Raw genomic sequence first — 17,407 nt, forward strand, 5'->3', positions numbered from 1 at the left:
TTTCTAGACTTCGTGCTTCTACTGAAAAATAAATTACTGAATTCTTTTTCGGAAAACCGAAAACCCCAGCAATACTTTGCCCAACGCTTAACAATCGCACTAGCCACTCGTCCATCGAGGCAGTCAAAAATTATACTTCTAATACCATAAAGTATTTACTTATGATTTTATAAAACTGAAAGCTATAAAACATTAAACTATAGAGTACTTGGTCAAAAAAAGTTGCTAAGGAGTGGTTAATTTTTTTTCAGAAGCAGTATTCACGTTTACCAAAAGGGGCGGTCGAAGAATAACACTGGCGGGATTCAATTTCTTCCACAAAATGACGAAAGGACCCAAAAGTCGGTGGATATGTGGCGCTCATACAAAGAACAGGTGCCGGGCGTGTATATATACCGTCGAGGATAAAATTGTCAAACTCAACAATTTTCACAATCACTCAAGATAGTCAAGATCATACCAAAAATGTAACTTGCTGCGGTACTCAGAGACATTTAATGATTACTTAAACTGTTTCTTAGTAGGTAACGCTTTTTGTTCCAAAAACAAATGCTAAGGACTGGTTTAAGTAACCATTAAATGACTCTGAGTGTGGCGGTTAGTGATATAAGTTTGAGATACCAATGTAAGATTAAGTTACGTTAAGTTTGAGGTGATATATCACTATGATATTATGATCTCAATAATTTGTTTTTTTAAAGTGTGTACCTTGTTTTATTTAAAAAGTAATTTTGGCTACCATTTCATTATATTACTTTTTAGAAAATTGTAAAGGAATATTTGTATAATGACCAAAAAATGCATGCCAACATTTTTTTAATTTTAATTATCGTATACATAGACTATCTTACTGCTGTACTCAGAAATATTTAATGATTACTTTAAGTTTTCCGTAGTATCGATTTTGTTCCGAAAACAATTGCTAAAGACTGGGTTAAGTAATCATCAAATGACTCTGAGTACGGCGGTAAATGGCTCTTAATATCGGTCGCTTAGGTTAGGCAGTGCTCGCATCATGATTGTATATGGTATTTTTATATTAAAACTAATAACAATTAAGTGTTGTATAATTTCAACTCAAGAAATACATGCAAGAAAACCCCAAGATAATATAAAGGTAAGAAGTTATTACAGATGCATATTCTTTTTTCATTGGCTGTTTACTCAACTTCTAAGAGAGGTGCTCGCATAGTAATGCTAGAAGGTTTCACCTTCTACTACCAACAAACGGTAGGACTCAAGAGTCGCTAATTATGTGGCTCTCACTCAAGACTTAAATGTCGGGTAGTTATATACATACTAGCTACTTCCGCGCGGTTTCACTCGCTCTGCTTGGTTCCTTTTGGTCATAGCGTAATGTTTTATAGCCTATAGCCTTCCTCGATAAATGTTCTACCCAACACAAAAAGAATTATTCAAATCGGACCAGTAGTTCCGGAGATTAGCGCGGTCAAACAAACTCTTCAGCTTTATAATATTAGTATAGATAGATACGAGGGTATCATTATCAAAAGCAATAATAATCACAATCACCATTTAAAAAAAATTGATAAAAATAAAACCCCTATTGACTTTTAAAGTTTTGTAGTCGACTGTACCAAACTGTCACATTTGTACTTGTCCTGTTGGTAGGTTTCTAACACGCATTCTCATGCATGAGAAGTCTTAAACCTCCGAGCCACCACGACATGCTAATCGAACTTAAAACGTGTATTCAAAATAAAAAGACTTTAAAATTATTTCTTTTTCTATTGTATCTCGTAAAACATAAATATAAATCACAGTCAATATTAAATTACTTTGAGCGTGTAACTATTACCAACTACATTTGGCTAGGCGACTCTAGCCTCAACGCTTGACGCGCAATGCTGCTCATGATTATGAGCTCCTGCGATGGCTTGAAACTAGTCGTGTTACGAAGTAGATTTACCGCCGCACTCAGTCATTTAATGGTTGCTTAAGTCACTCCTTAGCAATTGTTTTCGGAACAACATCTTTACTAAGTAATAGTTTAGGTAATCATTAAATGTCTCTGAGTACGGCAGTTAGTGGTATTTGTAAATTGACGGTACAGTATTTTATTTCAGCAGCTGTATACTTAACTTCCAAAAGAGGTGCTCGAGTACTAACCCTAAACGGATTCAACTTCTACCATCAAGTGACGACGGGGTCCAAGAGCCGTTGGATCTGTGCCTCTACTAAAAAAGGATGTAGAACATCCATTACCACCTACAAGGATGTTATTGTGAAGGTCAATAATAGTCACAATCATTCCAGTTATGATCATGAGTAACTCATGACTAATGTGTATTCTATCAGTAAAAAAAAAATATTAAAAAACATGCAGCAGCGTTTTGATAAAAACATATGTTTTTTTTAAATATTCATATTTGTGTATATTTTAATTAAATATAGATTTAAAATGTAATAAAAATACATGTCTATTGAAGAACATATACATAAATAACATATACGTATATATATAATACTTTGATACGTCTGTGCATATCTAAAATTGTTGGCATGTAATCACTAGCAGTTACCTTTTTTGTAGGCAAATATATAAATAGTATATATACTAAAATATTGTATGTATGTAGCAATAAAGCATTTTTTTTATTATTCATGTTATATCATTTATGAAGTTGACCAATTTCAAGCCATGCTAGAGGCTCATGTTCAATGAACAGCATTTCGCGACACACGACGCAGCGACTTTTACGCTGCTACTGGCGACTCGAGTTTTTAAACACAACTCAAGCGTTGTTTTTCACGTCAGTTTTCTGTGACATCGTGATATTACTCTGGTCGAGCTGGCCCGTTCGTGCTGAAGCACGACTCTCCTACACAGCATGATACTAGGCGCATCATCATTCTGCACATTTAAAGGTCAGTTTATATTGGTTTCACTTTAAAGTTAAAAAAAAGATCTTTTTTACCACAATTTTGCTGGTCTTAAAGTAGGAAGTGTAACTAAATATTTACTATTTTCCACAGAACGACCGGTGGGAAATATCATTCACACACTCGAATATCCAAGTTTCGGAGCACTCTATCGAGCTTATTTGCCTTAAAATTATACTAACTTACAAAATGAATTTAAAGGAATTATAATATACAAGGCTAATGGGCCAAAAAGGTTCTTGAATGGAGCCCGCTTAACAGCAAGTACAGCATAAGACATATACCTACAAGATGGACAGACGACCAGATAAAGATCGCAGGAGCTCCTGAATGCGGATAGCCACCAACTGGTATATTATATAGTAAATGTGAAAGGATGTGACTGAGTTTGTGTGTAAGTATGTTTGTTATTCATTTACATCGAAACGTCTAAAGCGATCGGGATGAAATTTGGAACAAGGTAGATGTAGATTACGGTCTAGAATAACGTAGATTATCTACATTGTATTTAATCTACAATACAATACAAACAAACATCTATAGATGTAGATTATGGAGAGTAGCACACAGGCTTTTTATCCCACGGGAAAGCAGGTAAAGCTAATGCAAAAGTTATTAGATTGATAATGGACTCGAAAATTAAAAATATTTTTTAACATACGTAAATATTATAATGTTTGTGATTGACAAATAAGTTTTATGTTGCTATGTATCTATAGATACTATCTTAATAAAAAATGTTATAGCGTATCGTACCTATATATTATAAGTAACGTTTTTACCCCGTGTATAGAGTAAAGAATTAATTTAACTTTGCGGATCTGACCAAAGCAAAAAACAAAGAATGCCAATAAAGTAAAAATTGTAGATGATAAAATCATAATTTATTTCTAGTCTATTAATTTATAAAGTAAAAAAAAAGACATGACGACTTGAATGACGTTACACTCGACACATCGACTGTCAATTTGTCAGTGTAAAGTGAATTTAATAAATAAAGGAACTTCACTTATTTTGACGTATGGTGTTTAATGTCACATAATTAGATGCCATATTTTACCGATTTAATTTTCTAAAAATATTTTTTATTGTTTTTATACACTTAGTTTATCTACATAATTATTATAATTATTTATCAATATACGAGTACACGATTTATTCTTACTGAAAACAAGCCTATTATTTTTTTGTAATTACAGATATTATCCAAGGCACATCACAGAGAGGAGCTCCAATACTCATAGTAGATGGCTACAGATACTCCCGTCACCGCGTTCGTGGGCCCAAAACACGGTGGTATTGTTCATCCCACCATAAGAAAGGATGCAAAGCAGCCTTGCACACAATCGGGGGTGAAATTGTAAAAAAATATGAATGTCATAATCATAGCACAATGTACCCTGAGCCTTATACCATGATAATGACTAACAATTAACTCTTAATCGGATAATGGACAGTTAACTGCACTGCGGAGAATCCTTAACCATAGAAATGATGGTACTTTTACCCTTTACCGACGAGCATGCATAAAAAGACTGATGACTGTTGATGAAGCGAAAGAGGTATGTAAGATTCGTAACAATTAGCATTTTCTCTGCCGAGAGACAGGTGTGAGGTTATGTATGTATGCGGAGAACCGCAAAGGTTACCGGGGCTCTGGCTCGAAGCGGGAGTAGGAACGGTGTGATTTTCAGTCAGTAAGAGTGTGACACTCCCTATCGCCTTTCCCAAGGCAGTAGAAGTCCTTGGATCATTTTGGCTCTAGTGATCTACAGAATAGGTTGTTTTTGTGTGTTAAACTAACGTTTGTTTTGTTTGGAATTTTGTAATTACAACCAGTAAGTACATAGGATAAAAAGTTGTGAGGATCCACGTAATTTTTTTTACCTTTAGTGCAAGCACAATAATATGGTATGAACTATGTCCAAATAGTGCAAATGTGTGAAATTTTATAATAAATGTTGTTATTAAAAGTTTCACTTGTATTTTTATTGATTATATTTTTCCGTTTGTCATTATTTATTTTCATCTTTTATTGCCCGTGAAATCAGGCAGCCATAAATTCATCGTACCATGTAGCTAGGTGTAACCTTAATTAATTAAATAATGAATATTTTTATAACACATAGTAAAAAATACTGTAAAATAGTGCTAGTTGAGACTTGCTAGAGGCTTTGTTCAAAAACAAATAAATAAATAACAACAAAAATACGATTTTATTATAAGCTTATGTTCTTCATTCCCCAATCCCCAGCTTGTTGCAAAGTAAAATGTAGTTGCTTAAACGTAAACGTTGCAAGTGTGACAAAAAAAGATAAGCTAAGATAGTTATGTGTAGCTTATCACAAAACTCAATAGGGATCAATTAATTCTTCTAAAAAAAAATAAAAATGCTTAAAAAATGGAGTACAAATTCACCTGGAAAATGCTTGTTGTTACTAAAAGCTTATATAGTTAATAATAATATGTACAATATCCAATGATAAGAAGTTTTTGATCGTTGTTACAGAGATTACCTACGGAATATCACAAAAGAATTCCCTATTATTATTGTTAGATGGATTTAAGTTCTCTCGTCACCGTCAACAGGGAAACAGAACGAGGTGGTATTGTTCTACACACCACAAGAAAGGATGCAAAGCTATCTTGTACACAGAAGGCAATACAATCGTCAAAAAAATTGACACACATAACCATGAGAAACGAAAACATTTGTGAATCTATGAAGCAAGTACAAAGAGTTCAATTTTAAGTTTTTATTTTTTGCGCTAAAATAATACTACGGATGTTTTTTTTTTTATTTTCATTTAAATGCTTTGACTTGCTCATATATAACACAATTGTCTATTTTTTTAAATATGTATTAGTAAAATAGGTAATAAAATGTGTTTCACATCGAGCGTTTTTTTTTGTCTCCAGTATTTGGGGTCAATTACAAATAAATACAAACCTCCGCACTCAGAGACATATAATGATTACTTAAACTATTCCTTAGTAACGATTTTGTATCAAAAACAATTGTTACGGACTGGGTTGAGTAATCATTAAATGTGTCTGAGTAAGACGTTTTAATAGCAATTAACATTGCTAAAATTTACCTGTTCTACCCTATCCTACTACACGCCGTATATTTTTTTATTATTTTTACTTTTTATTTTTAATTCCTTCTCTCTTTTTTGAAGACTTTTTGTTTTTTACTTTATTCAACTGAAATATTTGATTAAACTATTACAATTAATACAAAACGTTCAATACTTAGTATAAATTACCTCTCTTTTTAAGCACATTATTATTTTTTGCAGGAATTTTCTTCGCTAAATCACAGAGAGGAGCTCCTATGATAATAATAGATGGGATTAGATTTGCGCGACATCGGACCATAGGCCTCAAAACACGGTGGTACTGCTCTTCTCACCATAAAAACGGGTGCCACGCTGCCTTATACACGATAGGCGATGAAATCGTCAAAATATCGAATGATCATGTTATATGATCCTCTACAAATAAATTAGATAATAAGAATAACATAGAATTAACTAAAAACAAGTTTCTTCACGTAAATATATAGAGAAAAGCTCTACTAGTTTCGAGTCATACAGGGACTCATGAGCAGCGTGCTGTATTCTGCTGCTAGAGCTTTTTTATTTTTACACTAGGTATAGTTATTGTAAAAATAAAAATATTGTTACAATAACTTCTTTTATTTCCAAATTTCTAAACCTTTATCTGATAGCACATAGGATACATAAGTTTGATGGTAAATGTTCAGAATCTGATTTTAACACAATGTCAAGTTGGTACTTTAACGGATTCGGTGGTGTTTTAGGGAACAGAGAGTAAAGTTCCCTAAGAAAAGGAGGATCCTCCGACCAGGCGAGGTGATCAGCCTGGCGGGCTTTCTGCCCAACTGTTGTTCGTTGGGATTTTCTATCCGTGTTATTTCGCATGTAAACTTCATATGTGCGATGCAGGATATTTGTGACGTCATCCATCGATTTGCTCGTCGATAGTCTATGTGCGCGACTTCTGTCATCTGTCACTTGTCACTTGTCAATGTGTCGCCACATCACTCCCCCCCAAGACCGGAGGTCGATCCTGTTGAGACGGCTGTCGATGCTTGAGATGAGCGGTGCCAGAGCCAGTGTAGAAATTCCCTAGTTCCAGTGAGTCGGAACTGTGCCGCTAAATGCACAGTGAGTCGGGTGAGCGGTGCAGGGCGATACTCCAGTGAGTCGGAGTAGTGAAGCTCGCAGTGTCCCACAGTGAGTCGGGGAATAGATGCTGCGAGGGTAGGTGCGTAGTGGCTGGCGTCTGCGTTGACGGGAGGAAGACGTCCTCAGACCGTGTGCAGAGTGCTGTGCCTAGACGCTGATGAGGCCGTAGGGAAGAACCAGGCTGCATATCTTCGATGTAGCGTGTGGTGGTCCCTGATGAGGCCGAGGATGCTGGTTGGCTGCGACTTAATTACCGCTCAGCGGAGAAGTGATGGGTGAGGGAGATGGCGATGAGGATGACGGTGCTGATCTGCTCCGTGAAGGTTGGTTTCAATCACGTCGGGGTCACCACTTTAGGGAACAGAGAGTAAAGTTCCCTAAGAAAAGGAGGATCCTCCGACCAGGCGAGGTGATCAGCCTGGCGGGCTTTCTGCCCAACTGTTGTTCGTTGGGATTTTCTATCCGTGTTATTTCGCATGTAAACTTCATATGTGCGATGCAGGATATTTGTGACGTCATCCATCGATTTGCTCGTCGATAGTCTATGTGCGCGACTTCTGTCATCTGTCACTTGTCACTTGTCAATGTGTCGCCACAGTGTCATAGTTTGATGATTTATGGAAATTGAAGATAAGTATGATACAATTAAATTAATTTATATTTTTTTTTCTTAGAACAAATATTCCAAGGCAAAACAGTGTTCACTGGTTCTTATTAGGTACTAGACCTAATAAGATTTCTTATTAATGCCAATGAAAACTATAACAAATTCAACATTTTTCTTACAGATAATATAATTTACGGTCGTTCACAAAGAGGGGCTCCTTTAATAATAATAGATGGATATAGATATGCTCGCCATCGCACACTGGGAGATAGGACACGATCGTTCTGTTCCACACACCACAAACACGGATGTACTGCCTTCTTCTACACAATATGCGGAGAAATCGTCAGAATGATAATGAAACATAATCATTCAAAGCCAAAAAAATATTAGCAGAAACTGGTACTAGTTGGCTACTTTTTATAACATATGAATCGTCACGTCTTTTTATCCCCAAAGGGGTAGGCTGAGGTGCACATTACGGTACGTAATGCCACTGTACAATGTACACCCACTTTTTTACCGTTTTGGTTATAAGTCCCATGTGATATGGGGTAACCCTGTTACCATGTATTGGGCACAATTCCCGACTCCATGCTTCGATTAAGATTTTTGTGAAAAACCGAAAAAGACTCAGTAGTAATTACTTTAACCGATTACTACTTAATCAAACCCGAGACCTCTTGCTCAGCAGTCGCATTTAGTCGTATGTAGAACTTAGCAAAAAATAAACTTTTATAATTTTTACAAGCACCTAGCTTGACTGACAGACAGATTAACGGACAATTCAATTTAACGTTTCAAAAGGGCCTAAATAAGGATTAATTAAAATAAATGCCATGGCTTTGACTTTGATTTTATATTAACCTATACAAGATCAAAATAATAAGTACCTAATGTAAAATGAATTACATTAATTTGTTTAGCCGCTCTTCATCAGATCCCAATACTGGTAAGCTGTTGAAACAATACTTATATTTTTTAAACATTGTTTATATTATTTATACAAAACAACTTATATTTATGCTGTTAATTTTCAGATAAAGACAGAGAAGTCTTGCTCCAGGGATTAATAAGACATTTCTTCTTCCCAACCTAAAAACTAAGAAAAAGCTAAGAAGAACAAATTTTGAAGACTGATTTACACTTGATTCCTTATTATATGCCAGAAGGACTAGAGCCAGCTTTTTTACGTTACCGCGTTTAGCCCCTGATTGGTTAGGTAATATGAGCAGGCCAATCAAACCAACATAATGAATTATGTTTTAAATTAAAATTTGTCTGAAAAAAAAATGTAGTGTCAATATCGACTTTAATACAAAGCGATGGAATTGAAAATCGTGTAAAGAAATACGATATTTTAGATTAATTTGATGTAATGACGTGTACATTGGTGAGCCATAATATATGCTTCACAGGTATGCCTGTATTATACTATGTCCATTTTAAAAGACTTTTACAACTCTATATTAATATTTAGCAGAACTAGTCACTCGTTTAATAATTTTACAATCACAAAATTTAATTATTCTCTACGTATTCCGACATATCTATGTACTATTTATTAAATGCTTTTATACAGAAAGCTTTTCATTTTTCTTTAAAAAACAGAACTTGTTATGTTGTATATAGCAGGTATTCTTTATAATTGTTCTTTATAACCTACATATTATATTGTCTCATCTGTGGCGGCCATTTTTTGCAAATGGCGATCCGTGGCGCCACTTGCAAAAGTGTTCCGCAGTTACGAGAGTGTGCAATTAAAATAATGAGAACTCTTAGCACTATAGGAACTGTATAGAATACTGATGTCATATAAACATTATAATATGTTTTCAGTGGAGCCAATCGTCGTCGAGACTAAATCAGGAGGCCGCATGTTGTTCTTAGATGGATATAAGTTTATACGTCACCGTGCAACGGGTGTTAAAACAAGATGGTACTGCAGTAGACACACTAAAGGTTGCCGAGCCGCTTTCTTTACTATCGACGATACTATAGTGAAACTAAATAATGTACATAACCATGACCTAATGTAAGACTGTGATTGATGTTCCGTGTTTAAGTAGAATTATTGTACGCACTAAATTAATTTAAATAATTATTCGTTAAGTATTCAAGAACTAGTTTCAAGTCTTATCAGGCAGCTACTTTCGCACGGTTTCACCCGCTCTGCTCGTATCCTTATGATTGTAGCGTGATGTTTTATAGAGATAACCTTCCTCGATAAATGGACTATCCAATAATTTTTTTTTTTTTTCAAATCGGACTAGTAGTTCCGGAGATTAGCGCGTTCAAACAAACAAACTCATTAAGATTTACACGTAAGCTGTATTTTTTAATTACTCTTAGAGGAGGGTAAGATTTATTGTTTGTTTTTTTTATGGTATAAGCCGCTAAACGAGCAGACGGATCACCTGATGGTAAGCAATCGCCGCCGACAATGGAAACCCGAAACACCAGAGGCGTTACAAATTTAATTATTTAATTTTAATTTAATTTATTTACGTTAGGAATTGGTTGTTGGGGAATCGGGGAATGGAATCAATCCGCCACACATTGTATGTGTATGCCTAATTTTTCTTTTTAATTATTTTTTTATAATTGAACAATAAAACATGGAGTGCATAGACTATTTATTTTTCATAATTTTCCCTCACACCTATTCTACCTTTCTACTTATTTTTTTCAGAAATTGGTATATTTTTTTACTTAAATATATGTATGTACAAATAATATTTACATACAGGTAGGTACATAAAATTAAATATTTTCAATAAAATTAAAGTCATCACAAAATTCATTCGAGTCAATGTCCACGTTTGCTGCCTGCACCCTTAGTACGAGTTTGCTTTACATTTAACGAAATCGAAACGAGAACGTATTCGGCGCTCTGATTGGCCGGCTCGAATTAACCAACCAATGAGAGCACTGAATGCGCTCATTTCGATTACGTTAAACGTAAAACAAACTTGAGAAACGAAACTCGAAACGTAAAACAAGAACGAGTTTTAACTTGGAGTTGTTTAACGTTTTAGTTTGTTTTACGTTTAACTTTTTTTATAAAAGAATATTATTATGAACGTATTTTTGTAACAACATTAATTTTGTCAATAGTTGCAGTCTTCATCCGATCAAGAACAGGAGGTCGTATGATTTTTTACGATGGGTACAGGTTCACGCGTCACCGCAAATCTGGAATAAGAACCAGATGGCACTGTAGTAGACACTATGAACCTTGCCGAGCTGCTTTGACCACCATCAACGACATTATAGTGAAAGTAAATAACGAACACGATTGCAAAACGAGCTTACTGAGTCGCTATATGACTGCTAAAAATATTTTACGATGATGGATCCGTCATCATCCAGGGGCCTTAGTCTGCTATTACTATTGTGTTAGAATGGTCGATCACTGAGCAGTGCAAGAGAGACGGAGCTATGTAGGTTGTGTAGCTCCGTCCCTCTCTGACACAATTGTAAAAGCAGACTAAGGCCCCAGGTGGCTGGTATGTCCATCTCTATTTATTTGTTTTGTTTTATTACTTTGTTCATCGACACCGGTTTCGAAATTTCGATACTTTGCCGAATGTTTTACGTAAAATTTGTTAAATAAACGATTTACAGAAGTTTAAAGTGATTTTTTATTAGTTTTTAAACTGACATGGTCACTCTCTCACTAACTCTACCGAATCGTTATCTTGGCGCTTGCAACAGTGCTGAAATATCGGAAATTCATAGACATAAATAAACATGGTAAATATCCCGTCGAAGTTCTAATGATAGTAATTTTTTTTATTATTCTATATTCTCCACAATAAATTACTATCATTGGTAAGGTAATAGAGATGATGACAGAGTATCTATTTAATCCGTCAATTAGGTAATGAAAAAATATTAGACACGTATTTTTTATTGTGTCATATAAGAAGAAAATACTTAGATAAAACGATTCAAAGTTTAAGACATGGAGCAAATACGTCATTTCTACGTCACATCTACGAAAGTATTTGTTTCCGAAAGAAAATAGAAAATACGTGTCTAATTTTTAAAAATAATGTACAAGACGGACATTATAATAAAAATTAGTCATCTACCCCATTGTAACCACATTCATTTTGTCTATAGTTGCAGTGTTCACCCAGTCTAGAAATGGGGGTCGAATGATCGTTTACGAAGGATATAACTTCACTCGTCACCGTTCCAATGGACCGAAGACCAGGTGGCATTGTACTAGAAATACACATAAGAATTGCCGAGCCGCTTTATTCACAGTTGACAATGTTATTGTTAAAGTCGTGAACGAGCACAACCACTGATAGGAACAAAACTACTGCGTGTGATTAATTTTTTCAACAAATTTATAGTGAAGGGATGTATGTTTTTACGGTTTTAGCCGGTACAACAGATAGTTTATCTGATGGTAAGCAATCGCCGCTTGTAGACACCCGAAACACCAGAAGCGTTACAAGTGTGTTGCCGGCCTTTTGGGGGTTAGGAATTTAAGGGAATTGAGAAGATTGGGAAGGGTTGGTAATTGGGCCTCACTCGTACAACGAAACACAACGCAAGCGTTGTTTCGCGTGTTCTGTGAGTCCGTGGTATCACTCCGGTCGGTCCGGGCCCATTCACGCCGAAGTATGGCACTCCCACATTTGTTTGTTTGTTTTAATACTTTTGGTTATGATAATATTTTCAATTGACATGGGGCTGCCATGTATGTATTTGGTAGTTTCTCAGTTTTAAACGGAGAGCAAAATGACTGTTGCACATTAATTAGGTATTATCTGACAATATGCCTGAAAATATTTTTAAATCTGACACAAAATTTGAGAATGCTTTGTTTTAATTAGTTACAATCTTCATACTTTATTCTTTGTATTTTTACTATTTGTGTTATATATTTTTTATTAAATTGTAATATTTATAGTTGTGTATATATTTATGTTTCCGAATTCCGATGCTTCAAAATGTTCTGTGCAAAATTTTGTAAAATAAACCATATACAAAGGGGTAGTCTACACCTTTTGCAACTTTAATCAAACTGCTTTGTTTTTCTCTCAACATACCTTGAAGACTGACAGGTAATTATTGGAACTATATACATTATGTTTGTATTTAATGCCAGTTCTCATCTCATAAAGAATAGGAAGTCGCATGATTCTTTACGATGGAAACAGGTTCACTCGTCATCGCGAAACTGAGCCAGAGACTGGAATCGACATGGTTATTTATTTATTTATTTGGACATTCAGTTGAACACCTAGTCATTATTTGTTTATAGAGCCATTCTACATTGAAACCAAGGGAGGAGGCCGTGTGATGGTTTACCATGGATACAAATTCAATCGCCACCGCCGAACTGGGCCGAAGACCAGATGGTTCTGCAATAAACATCATCATCTGGGTTGCCGAGCAGCTTTGTATACGATTGACGATATTATAGTGAGAGTCAATGACAAACATAACCATAGGTGTACAAGAATCTGAGTACATATTCCCATTTGAGCGCACAGAGCGCCTGGCTGTTTCTTCAAAAAGCTTTAACTTTTATTTTACAAATCATTATTCTCCCGCGTTATTGAGCATCGTGGCAGCTTATTATCCTCCTTATTTTTATTGGATTGGTTGAGAGCAGTGTCACATTGAAGTTTATTGAAACTAAATTTTGACTTTCAACCGACAGAATTGTTAACTTTTGGTTGATGATAATGACGCCGGTAACTTTTGTGTTTTTTTTTTTTGAATAGGCTTAATGTATAGATGCCTGTGAATAAGGTGGGTGATTCTTCACACTAACCATATTCAACAATATGGGTATAATTAGGTGCTTAAAAATAGATGCTCAAACCAGGAGTGGGGTTGGGACTGCCCCAAAAAATCGGCTATGTATTGTATATATACGGCGAAGGGATGTTTCGACATTTTTGTATTCTTAAACTTTATGCCCTCGTACTGAAAAGTACATTGTCTGACATTCGAAAGACAAAATATATAAGAGAACGATAAAAAAACATTCCACAATCGTAAAACAATAAATTAATTTTATAAATATAACATAAAGTATTATTATTTTTTTTCTATTCTAGTGAACAAGTTCCAGACTAATTTTCATGTCATTTTCATTTTTAACAATAATTTGGAACTGTATAACTCCTATAAAACCATCAACATCAACTGTAAGAGATTACGCTTAAGTACTACGGTAACACACTGTATACATTTCCGTAAATGATACCTGCGAAGTAATTTTCGGCTTTGTCAATTACCTAGCTTTTCTTTCTACTTATGTGCATAATTTGTATTTTGTTGTTTCAGATATTAAACTAAAACTTGAAATAATAAAAAATGATGATATTTTGGTAATTTTAAATGCCGAAGACCAGGTTGGATCAGCATCTGAGGACGAGGACAGCCAAGTTGAAGATAACGTTCTGAATGAAGATCATAACCGTTACGTCACCAATGAAGTTGACCCGTTACAAAATTTTACTGCTATCAAAACAGAACCTCGCTCAGAATCATTATACACTCATATTTCGGGGTCTGATGACATAGAGCAGCTATATAATGTGCCGGGAAATATTCTTCGCGGTAACGATGGACATGAATGGTTAACAACAAAGAGCCAAACATCTCAAATGACTCCTGTTGTAAAAGACACCCATAAATCTGGAAGCCCATCTCGCATTTGCGAGAATATATTTGATCCTGTACTAATTTTCAATCAGTTCATAACAGACGAAATAATTGCGGAAATCGTGAAATGGACCAACGTTGAAATGTCCTTCAAGCGCCAAAACAAAAGAAACATACCGGCAACTGAAAGGGATACGACAGATTTAGAGGTCCGAGCACTTATAGGAATTTTGGTCCTTACTGCAGCTATGAAAGACAACCATCTATCAGTAGATGAGTTATTTGATACAACTCTTTCTGGCACGCGTTACATTTCAGTCATGAGCAAACAAAGATTTGAATTTTTAGTAAGATGCTTGAGAACGGATGACAAGAGTCTTCGACCGGCAATGCGACCAAATGATCCCTTCATTCCTATAAGAAATGTTTGGGACCTGTTCATAAGACAATGTCGAATAAATTATGTTCCGGGATCCGAAGTAACCATTGATGAACAGATGGTAGGCTTTAGAGGTAAATGTCCGTTTAAAATGTATATCCCAAACAAGACTGTCAAATATGGAATTAAATTTCCAATGATGTGCGACGCAACCACTAAGTACATGATCGACGCTGAGCCATACATTGGAAGTCGAACAAATACTGGAAGTATGCCACTTGGTGAGTATTATGTCAAGAAATTGTCTGCAAGCATTCATGGATCAAACAGAAATGTAACTTGCGATAACTGGTTTACATCTGTACCGCTTGCCAAAAATTTAATAGAAGAACCTTATAAATTGACTTTAGTGGGCGCTATGCGGTCAGATAAACTAGAAATCCCAGATAAAATGAAAAATTCTAAGTCACGACCTATTGGAAGCACGGTGTCTGTATATGATGGCCCATTGACACTTGTATCTTATAAACCAAGTTCTGGTAAGATAATTTATCTATTATCCTCTTGTGATGAAAGTAAAATGATTAATAACTCAAGCGGCAAACCAGACATATATCATTTCTACAATCAAACAAAAACAGCAGTAGAAACATTTGACCGATTGTGTTCAGCAATGTCATGTAGCCGTAAAACCAACAGATGGCCAATGGCCGTGTTTTACGGAATATTAAATATGGCATTTGTAAATTCAGCCATAATTTATATACAAAATATGATCAATACGAACCAAAAACCTTTGAGCAGACGGGAGTTTATGAAGAAACTTAGTGCAGATTTGGCTAAGCCTTGGATGGAGACGAGAATTGAAGTAACTACTTTAAAGAGATCTGCACGAGAACATATAAGTCTCATTCTCGATAAACCTCTATCTTTAGATGACGACATGACAGAAGATGAATCAGAGCCCAAAAAACGTAAATATTGTTCATTTTGTTCTTACAAGAAAAAGAGAATGTCTAAATTAATTTGTTGTAAATGCAAGAAGTCTGTATGTGGCGAGCATAAAGTTATCCTTTGTTTAAAATGCTTGAAGTAATCGTCACTTTAATTCATATTTAGGATTGTACTAAGAATTTTAATGATGTTAAAAATATGTTCGTGTGGTTTTGTTAAACTATATTTTGTTGACGATGTTGGCTGTAAGTAAACATTGCCTTAAATATTTTTGTTTTATTTTTGATGGACGTTCTTATTAATACTGAACAGTTACGCTTTTAATCTACGAACAGTTTCTTTTAAAACCTAAAAATATTTAAAGATATTTAAAACAAAAATTTTCCTTTTTATTTGACAGAACCAGTATTTTTGGAATCTAAGAGAAGCAGACACATAATTTCAATTGGCGGTTACCGTTTCTGCCGTCAAACAACAAATGGTGCAAAAACCCGATGGTTTTGTAGCACAGCTCATCACAAAGGATGTCGAGCTGCGATCTATACTATAGATGATATTATAGTTAAGATAAATAATGAACATAATCATAGTCCCAAATAGTATTACGTTAGAAACTCGCGTTAAGTTACGCCTGCACAGGCAGGTGGCTTAGAGCCTAGTAAGTCACCTTATAAGCAAAGAAGTAAACCAAACGTTCTAGAATGTAACCGACAGCACCGTGTGTTTAGCTAGCTAGCTGGCTATTCACCGAGCATGTCACCGAGCATCATCTTAGAGGAAAAATTGCATTAAATATTAATAAAGCACAGTTTACTTAGTGGTTTAACTGGCTGCTGTACAACGTTTTATGGGTACATTTCCCACACACTATCTACAGTTAAAAAAACTTCGGTTGGTAAAAAATAATCGTCTCTCAATGAGGACATTGTGTACCCTAGCAACCTAGTCGCTAAGTGATTCACTAGGCTCCAAGCACCAGATAAATAACTTGCTTGTGCAGCCATAGCTTTAGGAAGTCCAATAGTGCAATTTTATTATTTCTTTTTCTATTGCTTTGACTGAATATTAGTTTACATTGTTCTCACATAGTTGAAGCAATCGAAACAATGTAACCAAGAATTGTATTCTGAATATTGAAAAAGAGTAACCTATGGAGTTTCTTGCTCGTTCTTCTCCATAGGAATCTACACTTTGGAACGAGCAAATAGCTTCACTAGAGGACTGACCGACGGACAGACGTTATTAATATTTGTATATTTGCTTTGAAAAGTGCCTACCTTGTCTATTTGAAATAAATAATTTTGACATTGACTTTGACTTTTGATAATATACATATTTTAAAACATTAAATTTAATCATGTTTTGTTACTTATTGTTTATTTTATTTTATTTTTTTGTTTTATTTTACAGATCCAGTATATTCTATATCCAAGCGAGGCGGCCATTTAATTTCAGTTGGCGGTTACCGTTTCTGTCGCCAAAGATCGAGTGGGTTAAAAACTCGATGGAGTTGTAGCACGGATAATTCTAAAGGGTGTAGAGCTGCTATTTTTACCGTAGATAATACGATAGTCAAGATAAATAATATTCATAATCATAGTCCGAAATAATATGACGAATTAGTACTTATAGACTTGTGAAAACGTGTGTATTTATTGTGCTTTTTAGTGAACTAATAAATATATAAGTGATTTTGATTTTTTTCTTCGT

General features: G+C 35.0%; 1 protein-coding gene across 2 annotated transcripts in view; it reads left to right on the forward strand.

The window, feature by feature from the left end:
• LOC118269558 (uncharacterized) overlaps nt 1-17,407 on the forward strand; it is a 470,493-nt gene that overhangs the window by 278,729 nt on the left and 174,357 nt on the right. The window contains exon 5 of one of the 2 annotated variants that reach the window (XM_035584705.2): nt 14,044-15,965. The exons of the other annotated variant lie outside the window; for it this stretch is intronic. Within the exon in view, the coding sequence (XP_035440598.2) occupies nt 14,044-15,839 (1,796 nt within the window). The 3' untranslated portion in view covers nt 15,840-15,965. Of the gene's footprint in view, nt 1-14,043; nt 15,966-17,407 lie in introns of those variants that run through there. 2 annotated transcript variants of the gene reach the window in all.

Source organism: Spodoptera frugiperda, chromosome 30, assembly GCF_023101765.2.
Source record: "Spodoptera frugiperda isolate SF20-4 chromosome 30, AGI-APGP_CSIRO_Sfru_2.0, whole genome shotgun sequence".
NCBI classification, from domain to species: domain Eukaryota; kingdom Metazoa; phylum Arthropoda; class Insecta; order Lepidoptera; family Noctuidae; genus Spodoptera; species Spodoptera frugiperda.